This window comes from Triturus cristatus, chromosome 3_1 (genome assembly GCF_964204655.1).
Source record: "Triturus cristatus chromosome 3_1, aTriCri1.1, whole genome shotgun sequence".
In the NCBI taxonomy this organism is placed as follows: domain Eukaryota; kingdom Metazoa; phylum Chordata; class Amphibia; order Caudata; family Salamandridae; genus Triturus; species Triturus cristatus.
Genome location: NC_140583.1, coordinates 1,120,856,510 through 1,120,872,953, shown reverse-complemented (window position 1 = coordinate 1,120,872,953; position 16,444 = coordinate 1,120,856,510). Strand labels below are relative to the sequence as shown.

Genomic DNA, 16,444 nt, shown 5'->3' with positions numbered 1-16,444 from the left:
ACGACTTTGTAAAGCTATAAAACAGTGATCGAAAGAAACATGATGAAAACATATACAATTGCAAGTAGAACCACAATGGATCAATCTCAAAATACCAGAATTAATTGGTGTAGTAGGGATCTTCCAAAACATTTGTTACAAATGACTACGTGGTTCAGGGAGGTGCTGAGAAAGCTACATTACAATGGAGGGTAAAGCTCTTGGTTGTTATTCCCCATTCCCTTCCACGTAAACAGATCATGCAAAACTTTGCAAATTAACAGAATCTCCTGGATAAGGTTATGTATATTCGTGGATATAGTCGAAAGAATTTGTGACAGGGCAAGTTCTGGTACAATGCGTATCATGATTCCATTCAACAGTATCGTATCCTGTAATGCAAGCTATAAAGGTACAAAAAAAAATGTGTGTGTTGCCTGTGAAACCTTCGCTTTATTTTTGTATTATTCTGTTGCCCTGGCAAGCAGACCGAATTTTAATAATGTCTTAAGGTACTTGTGATAAAATTGCAGGGGATGGGCCTTGTATGGTAGTTAATGACCTGCCAAAAAAGCTGATAGCCCAGAATAAAAATGAAAACATTTCTAATTGCATCTCAACAAAGCATGTTTCGACTCTAGCGAGCAATTCAAACAAGAGCACAAAAATAATGGGACAGTTAGCCTGCAGGATACACTTTAAACATACCACAACAGTGATCTTAATAATGCATTACAGAGCCATGCATAACTAAAAAATACGACTCTCATTACAAAGCACTAGGCCATGGTTAAGGCATTTAAGAGGTGCGCTGAGCATGAAAACAGCACCGACCAGCAAATTCTCAAGATCATAAAGGAAGATATCAGTGCAAATAGTTATCAATATTATTTGTGACTTTAGTCATCATTCTTATTGCGCAGCTTTATATGAATTGTCCCCCCGACGCGAGCTTGTTTTTGTGCACCTGTCACAGCTCAAAGAGCCTTTATGTACTGAGGGTGCTAATATAGAAATATCAAAATAGTGGTGTTCGCTTATTTGAAGGGAAAATAACTCATGGCCACTCATCTCTACCCCACTTTAGAATTCAACCTTGAGTATCCATTCCTTGGATAGAAAGTGCCAGTTGTGGAATTAGCCTCAAGGTGATCTTAGACTTAGAATCTTCAAGGGGAACTTTGTCATGGGCTAGGCGAGTTGCACTCACCTTCCATTGCTGTATTCTTTATGTACAACCAATGATTGATCTCATGTCAAAGACAGCCATCTAGCGTTGCAACTGTACAAATTGTTCCACTACAGATATGTAATTGTAAATGTAAATTGCATTGATATAGCATTTACTACCTCTGGCGAGACATTGAAATGCTTTTCAGAGAGTAGCACACAACTACAAAACCAAGGTTGACTTTTTAAGTTAGATTAGTAAAAAGGTTTGATTTCTTCTTCATGGGGATTAGTGATGGAAATTGTGTTAACTAAGTAATCATTGAGATTTCATGCCTTAAGTGTACAGGTTAAGAGGGATAGATTGGGTTATTAGTGGATTACTAGAGGGCAATGTAAATTTGTATTGGAGGTGGTGGCTAAGTGCACCTGTTGGTTGGATCAATAATATAAAAGAGGAATAAAAGAGGGAAAAGTTTGGAAAGGGTTTTTTATAGTCCATAGTAGTAGTATAGATTTGGGATGAGGTGGAGGGTGGAGCATAGTTTGAAAGAAGTTTAGGATGAATCAAAGAGTAGCGGTATGGGCAGTAATGTAAGGGGTTCCACCCCCCCAATATTTCAATAGTTAAGTACGTATACAAATATTTGCTAAATAGATTTACACATTGTGACAGATATGTGTTATCATAGAAAATAAACCCATAAGCATACCACTCATCAACTTATATCTGATCTATATATTGACCTACTTAAAAATGATTATATATAATACTTTAATAATGTGTAAGTATTTAGATTCATACCCAGCGTTATAATATATAGGCAAATTGTATACAAGTATACATAGTTAAACTCCCTACCATAAATATCCTCGTATAAATATGGTATGTATTAGTTTTTTATTTACTATTGAAGTTGATTGTACATTATAAACAGCCATATGTACATGTGGGCAATATCATTTACAGGCTGAGGCATTCAAATTTTAGTTATGTATAAGATTTATTTTTTATTTTTTATCTTATCTTCTTTTATCCATAAGTAATACTTATATACAAAGAAATACTCGTGTTTTTTTAAAAAACATATTGTAACATGGTGCATTTCTTCAATAAGCATTGCTCATTCATTATCATTGTTGCTTGCTTTTGGTGTATGTTTTCCTGTATTTCTATTCATTTTAAAATCCTCAAGATGTGATCAGAGCACACTTCTTTTTGCCGTGGTGATGGAGACAATGGCAGAAATGGTAGAGGTGGGTAAACATATTTGCATTATGTCTAATGTGTGAGTGATGTGTTAATATTCCTCAACAATGAGGGAATAGACCTGGAACAAATCACTAAGGGCCTTGAAAGAATTGAGACAGTATCCGGTCAGAAGATTAAAATGTGCGAGCCTTGTCTATGCCCCTGAAGTCATTAGATGTGTTTGGGTTGCAGAAACCAACTACCCCGAGGACTGGCATCGGAACAAAAAAACAATAACGTACTTGGGTGTCCATGTATTCTAAATGGATGCCAACTGGTGGGCATCAACTCCACAAAAAATGCATCGGATGTGAGGTACTGCTTTGAGGAAAAAACTCTTTCTGCTATGTGCAAGATGGTACAGTTGCTAAAGCATTCTTATTTTATTTTGCAACCATTCAGTAGAGTTGCTGACCCCTTTTTTTTCTCGGAAACTGAATAATCCACAATGTATGCACTCAATAAGCAGTGGGCAAGAACACAAAGTGTTTCTCAGCAAACTACCACTCTCTTTCAAGGAAGTGGTACTAGGTATAGCTAAGAGGAAGCACTATTACTAAACAGAACAAATGCAGTGGTTAGTGTGAAGGGCAACAGATTAGAGGCATCCCGCGATCCAGTTCCTATGCTGGTGGTTGGGGGTGAGTCGACACTGGCATACATCTTCTCACAAAACTTGCAGATGCCTCAGGGAACAGATTTGCTAAGAACCATCAGTCAATGCTGACTCCAAATAGTGCAGATGACTGCCACCAAGATGGCATATTCATTTGATATACTGCAGTGGAGCATACTTATGCTTCTTAAGCTGCGGAGAGATCCAGACTGCTTACAAAGAGTACTACTAGTCAAAAGTCTTACTAGTCAATAGGACATCTTGCATAAGGAGGATCCCTGTAGTATACTGTTGTAGGTCCACAGGCCCAGAAACCCAGTAAAGCAATGCTTGATAGCTATGATGCTCAGACCCTTATTTTGAGAGAGAAGAGAGAAGTTGTGAGCTTAACAAAAGTCTTACTTGTTCAGACCCATGGAAGAGTTAATATAAGTTCAGCAACATTGCCTCCACAATTCACATATTGCATTAAGCATAATGTCTGTTGACAAGGTTTGCTAAGGAAAGCTGAATGACAGCATAGCCCTTCCAGCAAAAGTCAAGACATTTTCAAAAGTATTCTGTGTGTAACTGAGAACAATGTTGTCAATACAGGGCAATGAATCTTCAAGCAAAGGCTCTGCAGCCCCCTGCGTACTGTATGTTAGAACTTGCACACAATCTGACTGAAGCAGATCACACCACGCTGTGGCTTGATTCAAAACTGGTATGGTACAAACCGGCATGCTCCCACGCTAACAGCGTAAAAACAGACGAACTTAAACATATGGATCCCACTGCCAAATATCCTGATTTATCCTGTGCAGGAAACTCCTCCAGTTGAGCTTTTTTTCATATTGTACAGCTTCTTTTAAGCAGTTCTCATTTCTAGCCTGTCCCATGTTATTGAAACTATGTCATTCATTGTCTCTGTCTGCCTTACATCTCAGTGAAAGTATTGCAATCATTTAAATGTCCCTGAGAATCATTTTCCACAATGCCACACCTTCATTGCCTGGGGCCATATTATGGATGCAGCACAGTTTCCTGGATTGAGCTGGGTGCACCTTTCGAAAGGTGCGCCCAGCGCAATCCAGGAAAACGCACCGCATTATGGTGAATTGGCAGCCCTCAGGGCAGCGCATTCATGTGAAAAACTGAGTGGCTGCTTTAAAGCTGCGATGTGTTTTCACAGAGCGGGCGGCAATCCGCCTGCAGTTTTGAAGGGAATTAGAGATCCCCTTGCTGTTGGGTGCAGTCAGTGACTGCACCTGCCTGCAAAGGGATGTCTAGGGGTCAATGGCCAGAAAGCTCAATCAGAGAATTTATCTTTTAATGTGCAATACACTACAAATTTTGATGGGGGTATGGGGAAAGGGTGTCTAAAGCTGTCTTGGAAAGCATTACATTGAGAAAATTACATCCAGATGCAAAAGGTAAGATAGCAGTAGCGGTCCGTGGAGGGAGTGACGGTGGGGCAGTGAGGCGGGGCGGGGGAGGGGCTGGGTAGGAAAATATAAACACCAGAATATGGATGAACGGAGGTAAGTACACATTTAAATAAATAAAACAAATTCCTTTGCGCGCGCTGCATCGCAAAATGCGATGCAGCGCGCGCAACAAAATTTGTTTTACTTTTTTAAATGTGTACTTACCTCCGTTCATCCATATTCCGGTGTTTACATTTCCCCACCGTGCCCCTCCCTCGCCCCTCCTCACTGCCTAACCGTCACTCCCCCCACGGACCGCTACTGTAAGATAGTCAAACCAAATCAAAACAATCTTTATTCGATTTACAACAAACCACAAAAGATAAAGCAAATGTACACAGTAAAACAACTACAGAATTGATACAATGATAAGATCATTTTGAAACCAAACATTTTAAGCCCTTCTTCCTAAAGGGCAGCATCCTAATAGTCCCACACAAAGTGCATGCAGTCCCAATTTAAAACTACTCAAGTCATCATTTTTAAAGTCTCTCCATCTATATAACCACGTTAACAGCCTTCCATTGTTTTCCTACTTTTTCCTGCTGATGTAAGAAAGGAGCACACACTAAAACACACGTCTTTGCTTCCTCAAAGCTGCAGGTACTGTATAGTTTCATTACATTTCTCAATAGCTGAATAGTTTAAGATTGGTTAAGAAATTGAATAAAATAATTCCTATAAAATTTGCAAAGAAAAACAGGAAGTGCAGCAATGACTGGGAGGAAGTCCATCTCACGGGCAAGCAGGCAAACTGGATTTCCATTGATGAACATCCTCCTAAACATATGCTAATCTTCACACTGCGCCTGCCCTAAAATGAAAAAGAAGCAATCTTTCCCATCTATTCTGTTGCAAGGTAAAATAAAACGCTAAATCTATCAATGCTAAGATTAAAAAATAATCCTTCACAGAACTTTTAGTGTATTCGCTATCATAACGCTGGTTTAGGTAAAGGATCCTGAAACTGTTCTTCAACAGCAATTTATCTGATTTAACTAAAGTGATCGGTGCACAAGAAAAAATAGATAAGCCTAATTCATTAAAAGACCTGAAGCAAAATTGAGCCAGGGAATAGAGAGACCTCCTTCAAGTTTGAGGCAATCTACAATTACCTCCCTATTACATAATTGAACCAGGGAATAGCGAGACCTCCTTCAAGTTCTAGGCAGTCTGTTATTACCTCCCTATTAAAACTAGCCTTAATGTTGTTCTAAATGCTAACCCAAAACAAAAGCGGGGCCAACCTTATCCTTTCAGAGATATACTGTAAGTTCAACTTCGAATGTAAAATAAAGTAAAATAAAAATTGAGCTTGAGGGCGGGAGATTAAAAAGTCACCTGCAGATACGTTTTTCTTGGACCTGCAGAACAGATGGATTTTGCCAATCCCAGATCCCGGCACCATACTTGGCTGTTGTGACACATTGTTGGTTATATAGTTTTAAAAATGGTGCAACTGTGCCCTTAAATATTGTCTGTGTGAGATTTAAAATAACCATGCAGCCCAACTTAATGTTACACATGAAAGGTTAAGCTGAGGCTGCCAGGAACCACCCGAATTGAAGGTAACCCCAAGACAACAAAAAATACTCACACAGCTCATAGACCTTTCCCTATCAATACGTTTCTTCCCTAGGCCACACACTGTAATATGGGATTTCCCAAAGTTTGTAGCTAAATCCAGACTACACATAGAGGAGGCAAAGGATTCCACTAAGCCGCGCACAGCTCTCGGGATCCTAGGCATCAAAATGGCATCATCAGCGTACAATACCTGGGTTACTGAAATATTTGCAATTTTTTGGAACATCAACATTCGCTTTTCCCAGGACTTAAGTTGCTAACATATAAAATAGACAAAAGAGGAGCCAGGATGCAACCCTGTTGCAAAACAAAGGCTAAAGGAAAAACACTTGAGGTTTCTACGGAAGGACTATAACACTCCTTGGTAGCCAAATACTTGTGCAAAAATTATAAGAAATTTACAAAGGTGACCTCAATTCCCATATACAACAGCTTTAACCACAGATAAGTCTTGTTGACAAAATCAAAAGCTGTGGACAGATCCATAAATGCTAAGTACAGTGGACCTTGTCTTATGATCCTTGTATTTATCCAGGATCAGTTGTAAATTTAGATACGCTCCACCGTACCCAGCCCAGGGTGAAAAACATATTGAAAAGAGGAAAAGATGTTATTCTGGCATAAACAAGCTCTTATCTGTTTGGAAATTACCCTGCCAAAAATCTTAACTGTGCTGTCTATGAGGGAGATCGGGTGATAACATGTAGGCAGGTTCTGATCATATTTCTTGAAGATGGGAACAATAATCAATAATGCCCAGGACCTAGTTATCTTAGAACTAAAAGAGTTATTAAAATTCAGCAAAGGACTCCAGAGATCACTGTTACTTTTAAAAAGGTCCATATGTACCACATCCGTTCCCATAGCTTCCTATCCTGGACTTTGCTTTATCGCATCCTCGACCTAACACAGAGTAAATTGCAAGGGAGAAGTATTGCACAGCCTAACCATAAGTAAATCAGTTAATGACTTATCTTCCACTACTTGATAGATAGAACTAAAGTGTGTAACCCAAACCGGGCCTGTTATACAACAAATTAAAATTGGTTTTGGCATGAAATCTCTCAATTGAATCTTGCTAACAGTATCCAAAAACACGTTGTTACAGTTTCTCGAGGCTGCATCCATGAGCAGTATCCAATATTTTAATTATCAAGTAGTTCTTCTGACTCCCGATGGTGAGTTTGTAACTTTTCCTTGCCTCAATGGCTTCATTGCCGTCCCTTGGGTTAGTTGCAAGAGTCCTTCTCAAGTGACAATTAGCCATTGAACCGGTCTGATATGTTTCATCCAATGATCCTAATGCCTGCACATAAAGGGCTATAATGGGCCAGAAGAACTTCCTCACTCTCTTCTGCTAAACAACCCAGAAAGAATATCAGAAATGTCTTCACTAGTAAACATAGGGTAACCGTAGGTTCCTTAAGGAACCATATCAATCTTAAGCTGTCTCTAGTGTGTTGGGAAATCTCTATGGCTGCAACCGGGGGATTATCCTTAAAAAACTGGAAAATGCCCGACAACTGTCAGAGCATTGTGATCCCCCACTGAGTGTCTATTATGGTACTCTGAGAGAACCAGGGAAAAAATCTCTGGAAACAAAAAAAATGTAATCAATAGTGGAAGTCCATTTCCTCTGAAAGAGAGTAAGGTTCAGCCATCCCCCTTGAAGTAAGGTACCATATCCACCAAATCATTCTCCGCTAGGTAAAGACCCAACCCTACCCCTCTACTTTTGCTGATATCTTCAAAACTAGCGGGACCCTTGGTTCCCAGATCCTCTATATTTGTGATGAATTTGGCATTGAAATCTCAGCAAACAATATATGTTGGTTGTACTGAATCAACAGATGAGGTTAAAAACGTTTTCTTAAAAAACTAAACAACTCTCTAAAATGTACACAAACTGTATCAGAAAAAGCATTATTATAAATATGAATCAAATAAAAATAAAAAGGGCTTGGATTGTCCTTGACACACAGGATTTGGAAAGCGGCACTACCAGAGTCAACCACTGACACGTTTAGGTTGAGATTCAGCTAGAACAAAACCAAAAGTTCTCTCCTGACACTCCCTCATATAGATGACACAGCAGGGCTGGAATAATAAACAAAACAAGCACATGATAATGTGGAAGTGACATATGTCTCCTGAAATGCAATAATATCGTAGTCAGCTATACAATGTATTCAGCCAGGGTCAGTTACCTTTCCCTTTAGACCAGCAACAATCCAATTCATAAGAATGAAGGAGAACCTGCCACTGGTGGACACCCAATAACCAGTCCTTGCAGAAATATCAGTTCCTTTTCAGACATCTATAGCAGGGGCAATGAAGGGCCTATTTCTGCTCAATCTCCAATAGGGCTTCAAATCGGTTTGCAACCGGCACTAAAAGCTAATCTCTTTTGCAATTCAAAGCTGTTGCTGTGATGCTAAAATCTTAGATGAGGGGTTTTGCAATTAGTTGGTTTCCTTCATTAGGCTTATGCATCTGCTAGTTCTACGCTACAGGCATATACAAACAGGATTTATAATTTAAAAAAAGTTGTACCACAGAAATGGAATGCCTCATATGGTCTTTACTCAAATCCCCAGACAAAATCCTTTGCACCAAGTATGGGTGACTAAAATTAACAATAACACAGTCCTCAGAGGTCAGTACCAGTCCAGAGCTAATTCAGCCAATCCTCTTTCTCAGCAAAATTTAATCTGCCTGGTGAAATTGGAAAACCCTGAGGTTAACAAGCCAATCTAAAACTTTATCGAACATCTCCTCATAAGACTCCATATGATTTTTCTTGTAGCAGGTTACTCCAATGAAAACAGCCACCTAAGGACAGGCTGCAGGTTGGAGATTGATATGAACTTCCCTAGAGATACAATTAGACCTCTCTCTCTCTGAGCCTGCCCTGTCTTGGTGACCTAGTAACCAACCCCCCCCCCCCCCCCCGCTGACAGGGATTTGTAGGGCTGATGGCTGCCAGGGCCACTTGTTGAAGTGAGACCAGGCCTTTGGGGTGCCATATTTTCCTGATTAATGGACATTGGGTTACTCCTCGCCATTCCCATATGATTCATACTGCTCATGTTGGGCTGAGATTCTGACAACGCATGAAAATCTGTGAGAACTAAAATCACAGAACTCCCACAGGCAGCCTCTGTAACATTAGAAGGGCGAGCTGTGACTCTACAGCTTCTAGGTGATGATACTAGGGTACAGCTTCCTCCACAAAAGCTCTCTCATTTTGGAAAAACAACCCTCCATGAGTTGCTCGCTATCGCTGCAATCAGTTTGTCAACTAGCCTCTGCCAGGTTAGTCCAAGTACCCCATTTCAATCTCTTACTTTTAACTGTCTTTTTAAGGCTACTTTGAGTGGCCTGTGTTAGACTTCCAGTTTGTGCTGTGGCCAACTCTTGGGAATTTGTATGGGTACCAGGAGGTGACATTGCCAAAGATTATGGTACTGGTTCAACTGCAGAGAATATACCTGAGCCTGTGCGAGAATTCAAATAGTTTTCTCTCAGTGAGTGCTATTTCCATGCTAATAACACCTTCAGCCCTTTCTAACATTCTATCAATAGAGTTACTTTTGGCTGCAAAAATAGGAGCAGGTGATACACGAGTGATCTTCTTTTTCCCCATCTTTCTTTGTAGCCGATACATAAAATCAAGGGACTCCCCTTGTTTCCAAGGCTACACTCATCACTATAATAACCTCCTATTACCTTGGATGGCAATTGTAGAATGGTTACATTCCAGCAAGCAAAGAGAAGCAGCCCAGCCTCTTCTGGGCTCTGATGGGTGCCTTGGCCCTGGCATGATCTCAAGCCCATACCGTGTGCATCCCATGCCCACGGGTCTCCTGTGATAGTTACAGCCTAGCTAGCCTCTCCTCCTTGGCTTACAGAGGAATTGTAAGAGATGTGGTACCCAAACAAGACTCCTCACAACAAGGCTCCTCTCAGCAGTGTCCCATGCCTGCGGGTCTCCCACGATGGTTATTGTCCAGATAGCCACACCTACCGGGCTCACAGCAGGATTTTAGGGGATGTGGTCCCTAAACAAGCCTCCTCACAACAAGGCTCCTCTCAGCAGTGTCCCGTGTATGCGGGTCTACCACGATGGTTATGATCTAGATAGCCCCTCCTACTGGGCTCAAAGCAGTATTGTAGGGGATGTGGTAATCAAACAAGCCTCCTCACAAAGGCTCCCCTCAGCAGTGCTTCTCGCTTTGTGTGAAATTCACCACCAATCTTTATTTGCATAATCTAGCGCTTGGGGCAAAGTGAGGTGAAAGCTGTCTTGGAAAACATTACATGAAGAAAATCTCATCCAGATGCAAAAGGTAACATTGTCCTAATTTGTTACCTGGTGCTACATTAGATAATTCAGACTGGTGCTGACTATTTAGAACCCTGGTACTCATAGTACGGCCCGCGGGCCGCCAGCGGCCCGGCAGGCCTTCATTGGCGGCCCACGGACCTTGCCCTCCAGTTTCTATGTTTCCAGTGAGGCCTGCAGTGAACACAAAAGATGACCGCAGGAGCATACTTAGTGAATACTATTAAATGCTCCTGCTGCCATCTTCTGTGTTTACTGCCGGCCTCTGTGAAGTCACACACAGCACCCTCGGAAAGCTGCGCAAAAGGCCCTTTAAAAGTCAGCTGTAAACGCTTTCACAGCTGACTTTTAAAGGGCCTTTTGGGAAGCTTCCTGTTTTGTGTTGCCAACCTAAGCACATTCAGACAATTGGAGAAACACAGAGACAGAGACACAGATGGAGACAGAGACACAGAGACAGATAGATAGAGACAGACACACAGATAGAGACAGATAGATAGAGACAGAGAGACAGAGAAACAGATAGAGGCAGATAGATGGAGACAGACGGAGACAGATAGATAGAGACAGAGAGACAGAGAAACAGATAGAGGCAGATAGAGGCAGACCGATAGAGACATATGGATAGAGACATATGGATAGAGACATATGGATAGAGACATATGGATAGAGACATATGGAGACAGACAGACAGACAGACAGACAGACAGACAGACAGACAGACAGACAGACAGACAGACAGACGGATGGATGGACGGATAGATAGATAGATAGATAGATAGATAGATAGATAGATAGATAGATAGATAGATAGATAGATAGATAGATAGATAGATAGATAGATAGATAGATAGATAGATAGATAGATAGATAGATAGATAGATAGATAGATAGATAGATAGATAGATAGATAGATAGATAGATAGATAGATAGATAGATAGATAGACATAGAGATGGACAGATAGAGATATATAGATAGAGATAGATAGATAAAGACAGATAGAGACATATATAGAGAGAGACATACAGACTGATAGAGACAGAGCAACAGAGACACAGATAGAAACAGATAGAGACAGAGACAAAGATAGAGACAGAGAGACAGCGACACAGATTGAGACAGATAGATAGAGACAGATGGAGAAAGATTGTAGTGTATTTCCTATATCCTTAATAGGCTCTGCGCATTGGAATAATATACCCTATAGAATTGGCATAGGACTGAGGCCAGTATGCCCATATCGAGAATATTAATCTTAATTACTTTGTGCCAGCTAACTCAGAGGCCACTAGAAACTCCTTGCAAACAGGAAGGGAGTAGTTTCTGGCAACCGCATAAACATGACAACTTTGTTCCCCTTTAGAATCGGAACACTCTCAGAAGCGTGGAAACAACAGATAACAGTTTCACTCAGCTAATCGTGCATGCTTCGTTTCTTCAGAGTTACACAGAAAGAATAGATGGGCATTTCAACAAAAGGATTTATTGAACAGTCTTGTTTCTCGTGTAAGAGATATGAGCTGTTACAATGGTAAGACAGTATGCAAGATATATTATGTACAGCGTAAGCAGTAGAAAGAAATAATACTGCACTAGCATTATCTTTTAGCTATGACACATATATTCATATACATAAATAACATAAGCTAAAAATGCGAGTGCTAATAAGATGCTTCTCTAACTAGTTCTACCCCAGTGTACCTAACCTAAGTGTAGTGCAAGGTAAGAAGCAGGTGATGTATTCTATAGTATGGTATGCTATAGTATGGTATGCCAAGTCTGGTATGCCAAGAGTCTCTCTAGGTTCTAGTCAGGTCCATACCTTGAGAATGAGAGAGGTGGGAATCTCTTTCCGGGTCTCGAGCTCTAACACCCCGCGAAGGGAGTCAGAACACTGGAAGCTGGATTCTCTGCGAGCAGAGATGACAGCGTCTCTTGTCAGTGCGTCAGGTCGGGACACGGGCTCCTCTAAAATCGAGGTCTGCTCCTACTTGCTTGGGCAAGGGAAGGTATATTATACCTGGTAGGTGCCTTGGAATGTTAGCATTGACGTAAAGTCGGGCAGAGGAAGATGTTAGGAATGAATCGTTAAGGAACAGCGGTTCATGCATAATAAATGAGTTCTTGGAGAAATCAATAATCCTGTGCTAGGGGAACTCCCAAGAGCTTAAGGGTCTGGTTTCAAAGAACTTGTTGTGACATTGGGGTGGACGGATGTAGGTGACTATGCCTGTATTTGGATAGCATGGCTATTGCCTAAATAAGGACTGGGATCTTATGCCTATGTAAGGGCAATGCAAATTGTGCCTATATAAGGACATGTTTCAGGAAAACCTATATATGGACACCTAAAGCGGAATACAACAAGATAGATGGAGACATATGGATAGAGACAGATAGACAGATAGAGACAGATAGATAGATAGATAGATAGATAGATAGATAGATAGATAGATAGATAGATAGATAGATAGATAGATAGATAGATAGATAGATAGATAGATAGATAGATAGATAGATAGATAGATAGATAGATAGATAGATAGATAGATAGATAGATAGATGTGTGTATGCCAGGTCTGGTGGCTCAGTGGACTAATGAGTCCGCTTCTGGGGCCTGTGTTTGACCTCATGGTCACAGATTTTTTTACTCTAGCCCCGCCCCCCACTGACCCCGCTCCCACTGACCCCGCCCCCCCCCCGGTGCGGCCCTTGGCCACAAACCACACTGTAAATGTGGCCCGCGAGAGAAAGTTTGTGAGTACCCATGATTTAGAGTAACACAACAATATGTTCCCTTTACACTGATCACTTATTTTTAATGTGATTGTTCTTGTCACAATGGAAATTGCACTAATTATGCCTGTGCAATGCACTGCTTAATCATGCTCTCCCAATCTATGAAAGTGCTCCCTATTCTTGATATACTCCACACACACACACACATGTATCTCCACTGGAAAAAAAGTTTAGTGTCATGTTATGGTTAGGTGTTATAATCATATAAATAATAATGTTTACATTTTTTTTTAAACAATGAAATCCAACAGTTACAGTTTACTGAGCAAATTGTAAAGTGCCCCAGCCATGCCAAGTTTATGACTTCATTATTACATCACTTATGACATGTTGAATTACATCATTGACGACATCACTGTGCCATCCCCTCGCTGGCTGCCAACCTCTTTACTGTGCATGGAATTGGACCTGTGGGGTGTATAGAACGAGTTTCTTTGACATTACACCAAAGGCAGTTAAGAGTGGCTCTGCTGCTGAGTTAAGTGTTTTTTTCACCTTGAGGGCAATGGCAAAAATGGAAAACCCCATAGGAACCCGTCTCAGCAGATGCCTTTTAGAACTGCCGGAGCACCAGCAGGACCCGGCTCAATTAAAGCCTTGCTCTTTACACCGATTATAGCTGGTGAGCTCACCTCTCCTATGTGACTTCTGATTCAAAGGATGAGCGAAGCATCAAAATAACTGAAGCAGAACTTGTTAATTAAATTTTCCATCTATGAGCATAATGTGTTTCTTGTCGCATACAATTTGCAGATAAAGGATATAGCGCTATGTATACTTTCACAACGTGTCCTTGTTTGTGTATCTCTAACCCTTTCAGATATACACCTTAGTAACCTTTTACCGGTACCTCTAGTTCATGACTTGAAAAAAATGTGAATTGTGATCTCAACTATTAAAAAATCCAACAAATCACAGTCCTTTACAATCAAACCTCGGCTGAGCTGGGGTTCATTCTTCCATGCGGTTAATGACATGGAGAGTTTTCAAAACAGGTAATCAAAGGTACAACCTAGACCAAGTAAAGGCTGTTTTATATCCCTCTCTCATAATATCATACTTAGCGTCTTAAATTATTATCAGGCATTATGAAGGCTTGTACGAAGTGCACGAAGTGCCTCATGGCACTTCAGGAGCTGAGCTTTTGCAGAACAGACAAGAAAGAGATTCGCACACATTTCGCAAAGTACAATTCCAAGAGACCATACAAATGATGGTTCGTATTCATGAAACTGAAAATCGTGGACTCCATATATTATCCAAACAATGAATCTTTATAGATATTATGCATGCACTAAAATTACGGTGCCTTACCGTTATGGGAGAGAATCACGGCCATGGAATTCTGGAAATAGTACCTTAAGACAAATAAGGTGCTAGGAGCCTGTGCGGTCAGGAATGTAAATGAAATGGATTCCTTTGGCAGGCTCGTATCCGCATAAATAGATGAAGGGGGGTCGCTGCCAATCCGGGCGACGGGATAGGGCTCCTGGAAAGCATAGGTGATTGATGTGCCTGCAGCAAACAGCGCAGAGACTTCTAAAATAAATTTTTAAAAAACATCTGCATCAGATACTGCTTCAAATAACGTTTAACTTATGCTTCGTTTTATTATTACACAAACAGCGATGCTGCGCATTCATTGAGTGCTCTCCTGCCGCGAGCTGTACCACTTCAAGACATTTTTCAGGGAGAGTTAAAGTAACAACATCCATTAGATTTTAGACATCCTCCTGGAGTTTATGTTTCCTTGAGCATACAAGTAATTTATATGTTGAAGAGACGTCATTTTGAGGTTGTAATGTGAACACATCTACATGACAGAACGCACACCAAGAGAATCAACTCTAAATTGTCCATAATATATTTCACCAAGGTTGACATGTACCTAAACCCCTCTCTAATTCTGGTTGTGTTTCCACTGTGTTGGAAATCGTCTAAATCACAGTTCTTCATATTTTGTGGGGGGTGCAACACCATGGGGGGGCGCACACTCCACCCTGAAATCTCATTGTTCCCCACTTTCCTAATCGATGGGGCACGATGTGCGCATACTTTAGTCATTTTGAAAGTAGTTCACTTTTGGTTTCACAGCACAGGAGAATCCCTGCCTCACGTCAGCTGACGCATTTAAGCTCTCAGAATGAACCGATTTCATGAAGATAGTGTGGTCATTTACTGAGTTGGCAGCATTCAGACACATTGTACAGGGATAGATTTATCATTAGTTTGAATTTTAAAGTAATTTTCTTTCTGTGTCAATGATTATGTTTTTAAACAAAGGGGCAGATTTACAAGCCCTTTGCGTCACTTTTGCACCGTCATTGCATCACTTTTGTGACGCAGCGGCAGCGTAAAAGTTGCAGCCCATTTACAACGTGACGCAGCTAGAGAGATGCGTCACATAGTGAAGCCCTGCGCCACATTAAACCTGCATCAGGTTTAATGTATGCAGGGTGGGCGTTCCGTCGCAGGAACCCAGTAAAAGTGACGCAGTGAAATCTACAAGATTTCACTGAGTCACTTTTACATCCATGCTGCGTCAAAACCCTGCGCCTGCTTGAAGCAGGCGTAAGGAGTGACGCAGCATGTTAGGCATAGGGCGCCCCTGAGCATTGCAGGAGTTGCGTCGTGCTTGCGACACGACTCCAGCAATCCGTGACTTTTCCGTCAACAGATGCGTCAGAATTTCTGACGCATCTGCAAATCCTTGCGCCATGGTTCCACGGTGACGCAAGGATTTGGCATGTTGGCGCAGGGAAAGTGACGCATCTCTACAGATGCATCACTTTCTTGTAAATCTACCCCAAAATATTTGGTGAGGAGAAATGTTTGCATGTTTCACTATTTTTATTTCTTATGGGTTTGAGAAGGGGCACGAAATCTGGTTACGTATTTTGTTTAGTTTCATGTCACCAGGAATGATTCAAATACTCTGTGGACGCTCACGGTCGTTTAATGATATATTAGCAGTTCTGTGTTTGGCAAGATGGGGCACGGATACGGTTCAAGGTATGCTGCACATTTAAATTGTGAGTTGGTTCAAGGTATATTGCACATTTAAGTTGTGAGTTAGAAACAAGCTGTTGTAATCATGTTGTTCCTGTTGAACACAGAGATGCATCAGCACGTTTCAGTTTTTTATGTCGGGTGATGGTTCACTGACACCGAGCATGTCAGGTAGAATCAAGATTAGGTCAAAGGTTTTAGTTTGTTTGCATCATG

General features: G+C 41.0%; 1 protein-coding gene across 1 annotated transcript in view; it reads right to left on the bottom strand.

The window, feature by feature from the left end:
* Nucleotides 1–16,444, bottom strand: part of LOC146861608 (contactin-associated protein-like 5) — a 1,183,739-nt gene that overhangs the window by 170,710 nt on the left and 996,585 nt on the right. The window contains exon 19 of the mRNA XM_085646457.1: nt 14,534–14,758. Within this exon, the coding sequence (XP_085502583.1) occupies nt 14,534–14,758 (225 nt within the window). The remainder of the gene's footprint in view (nt 1–14,533; nt 14,759–16,444) is intronic.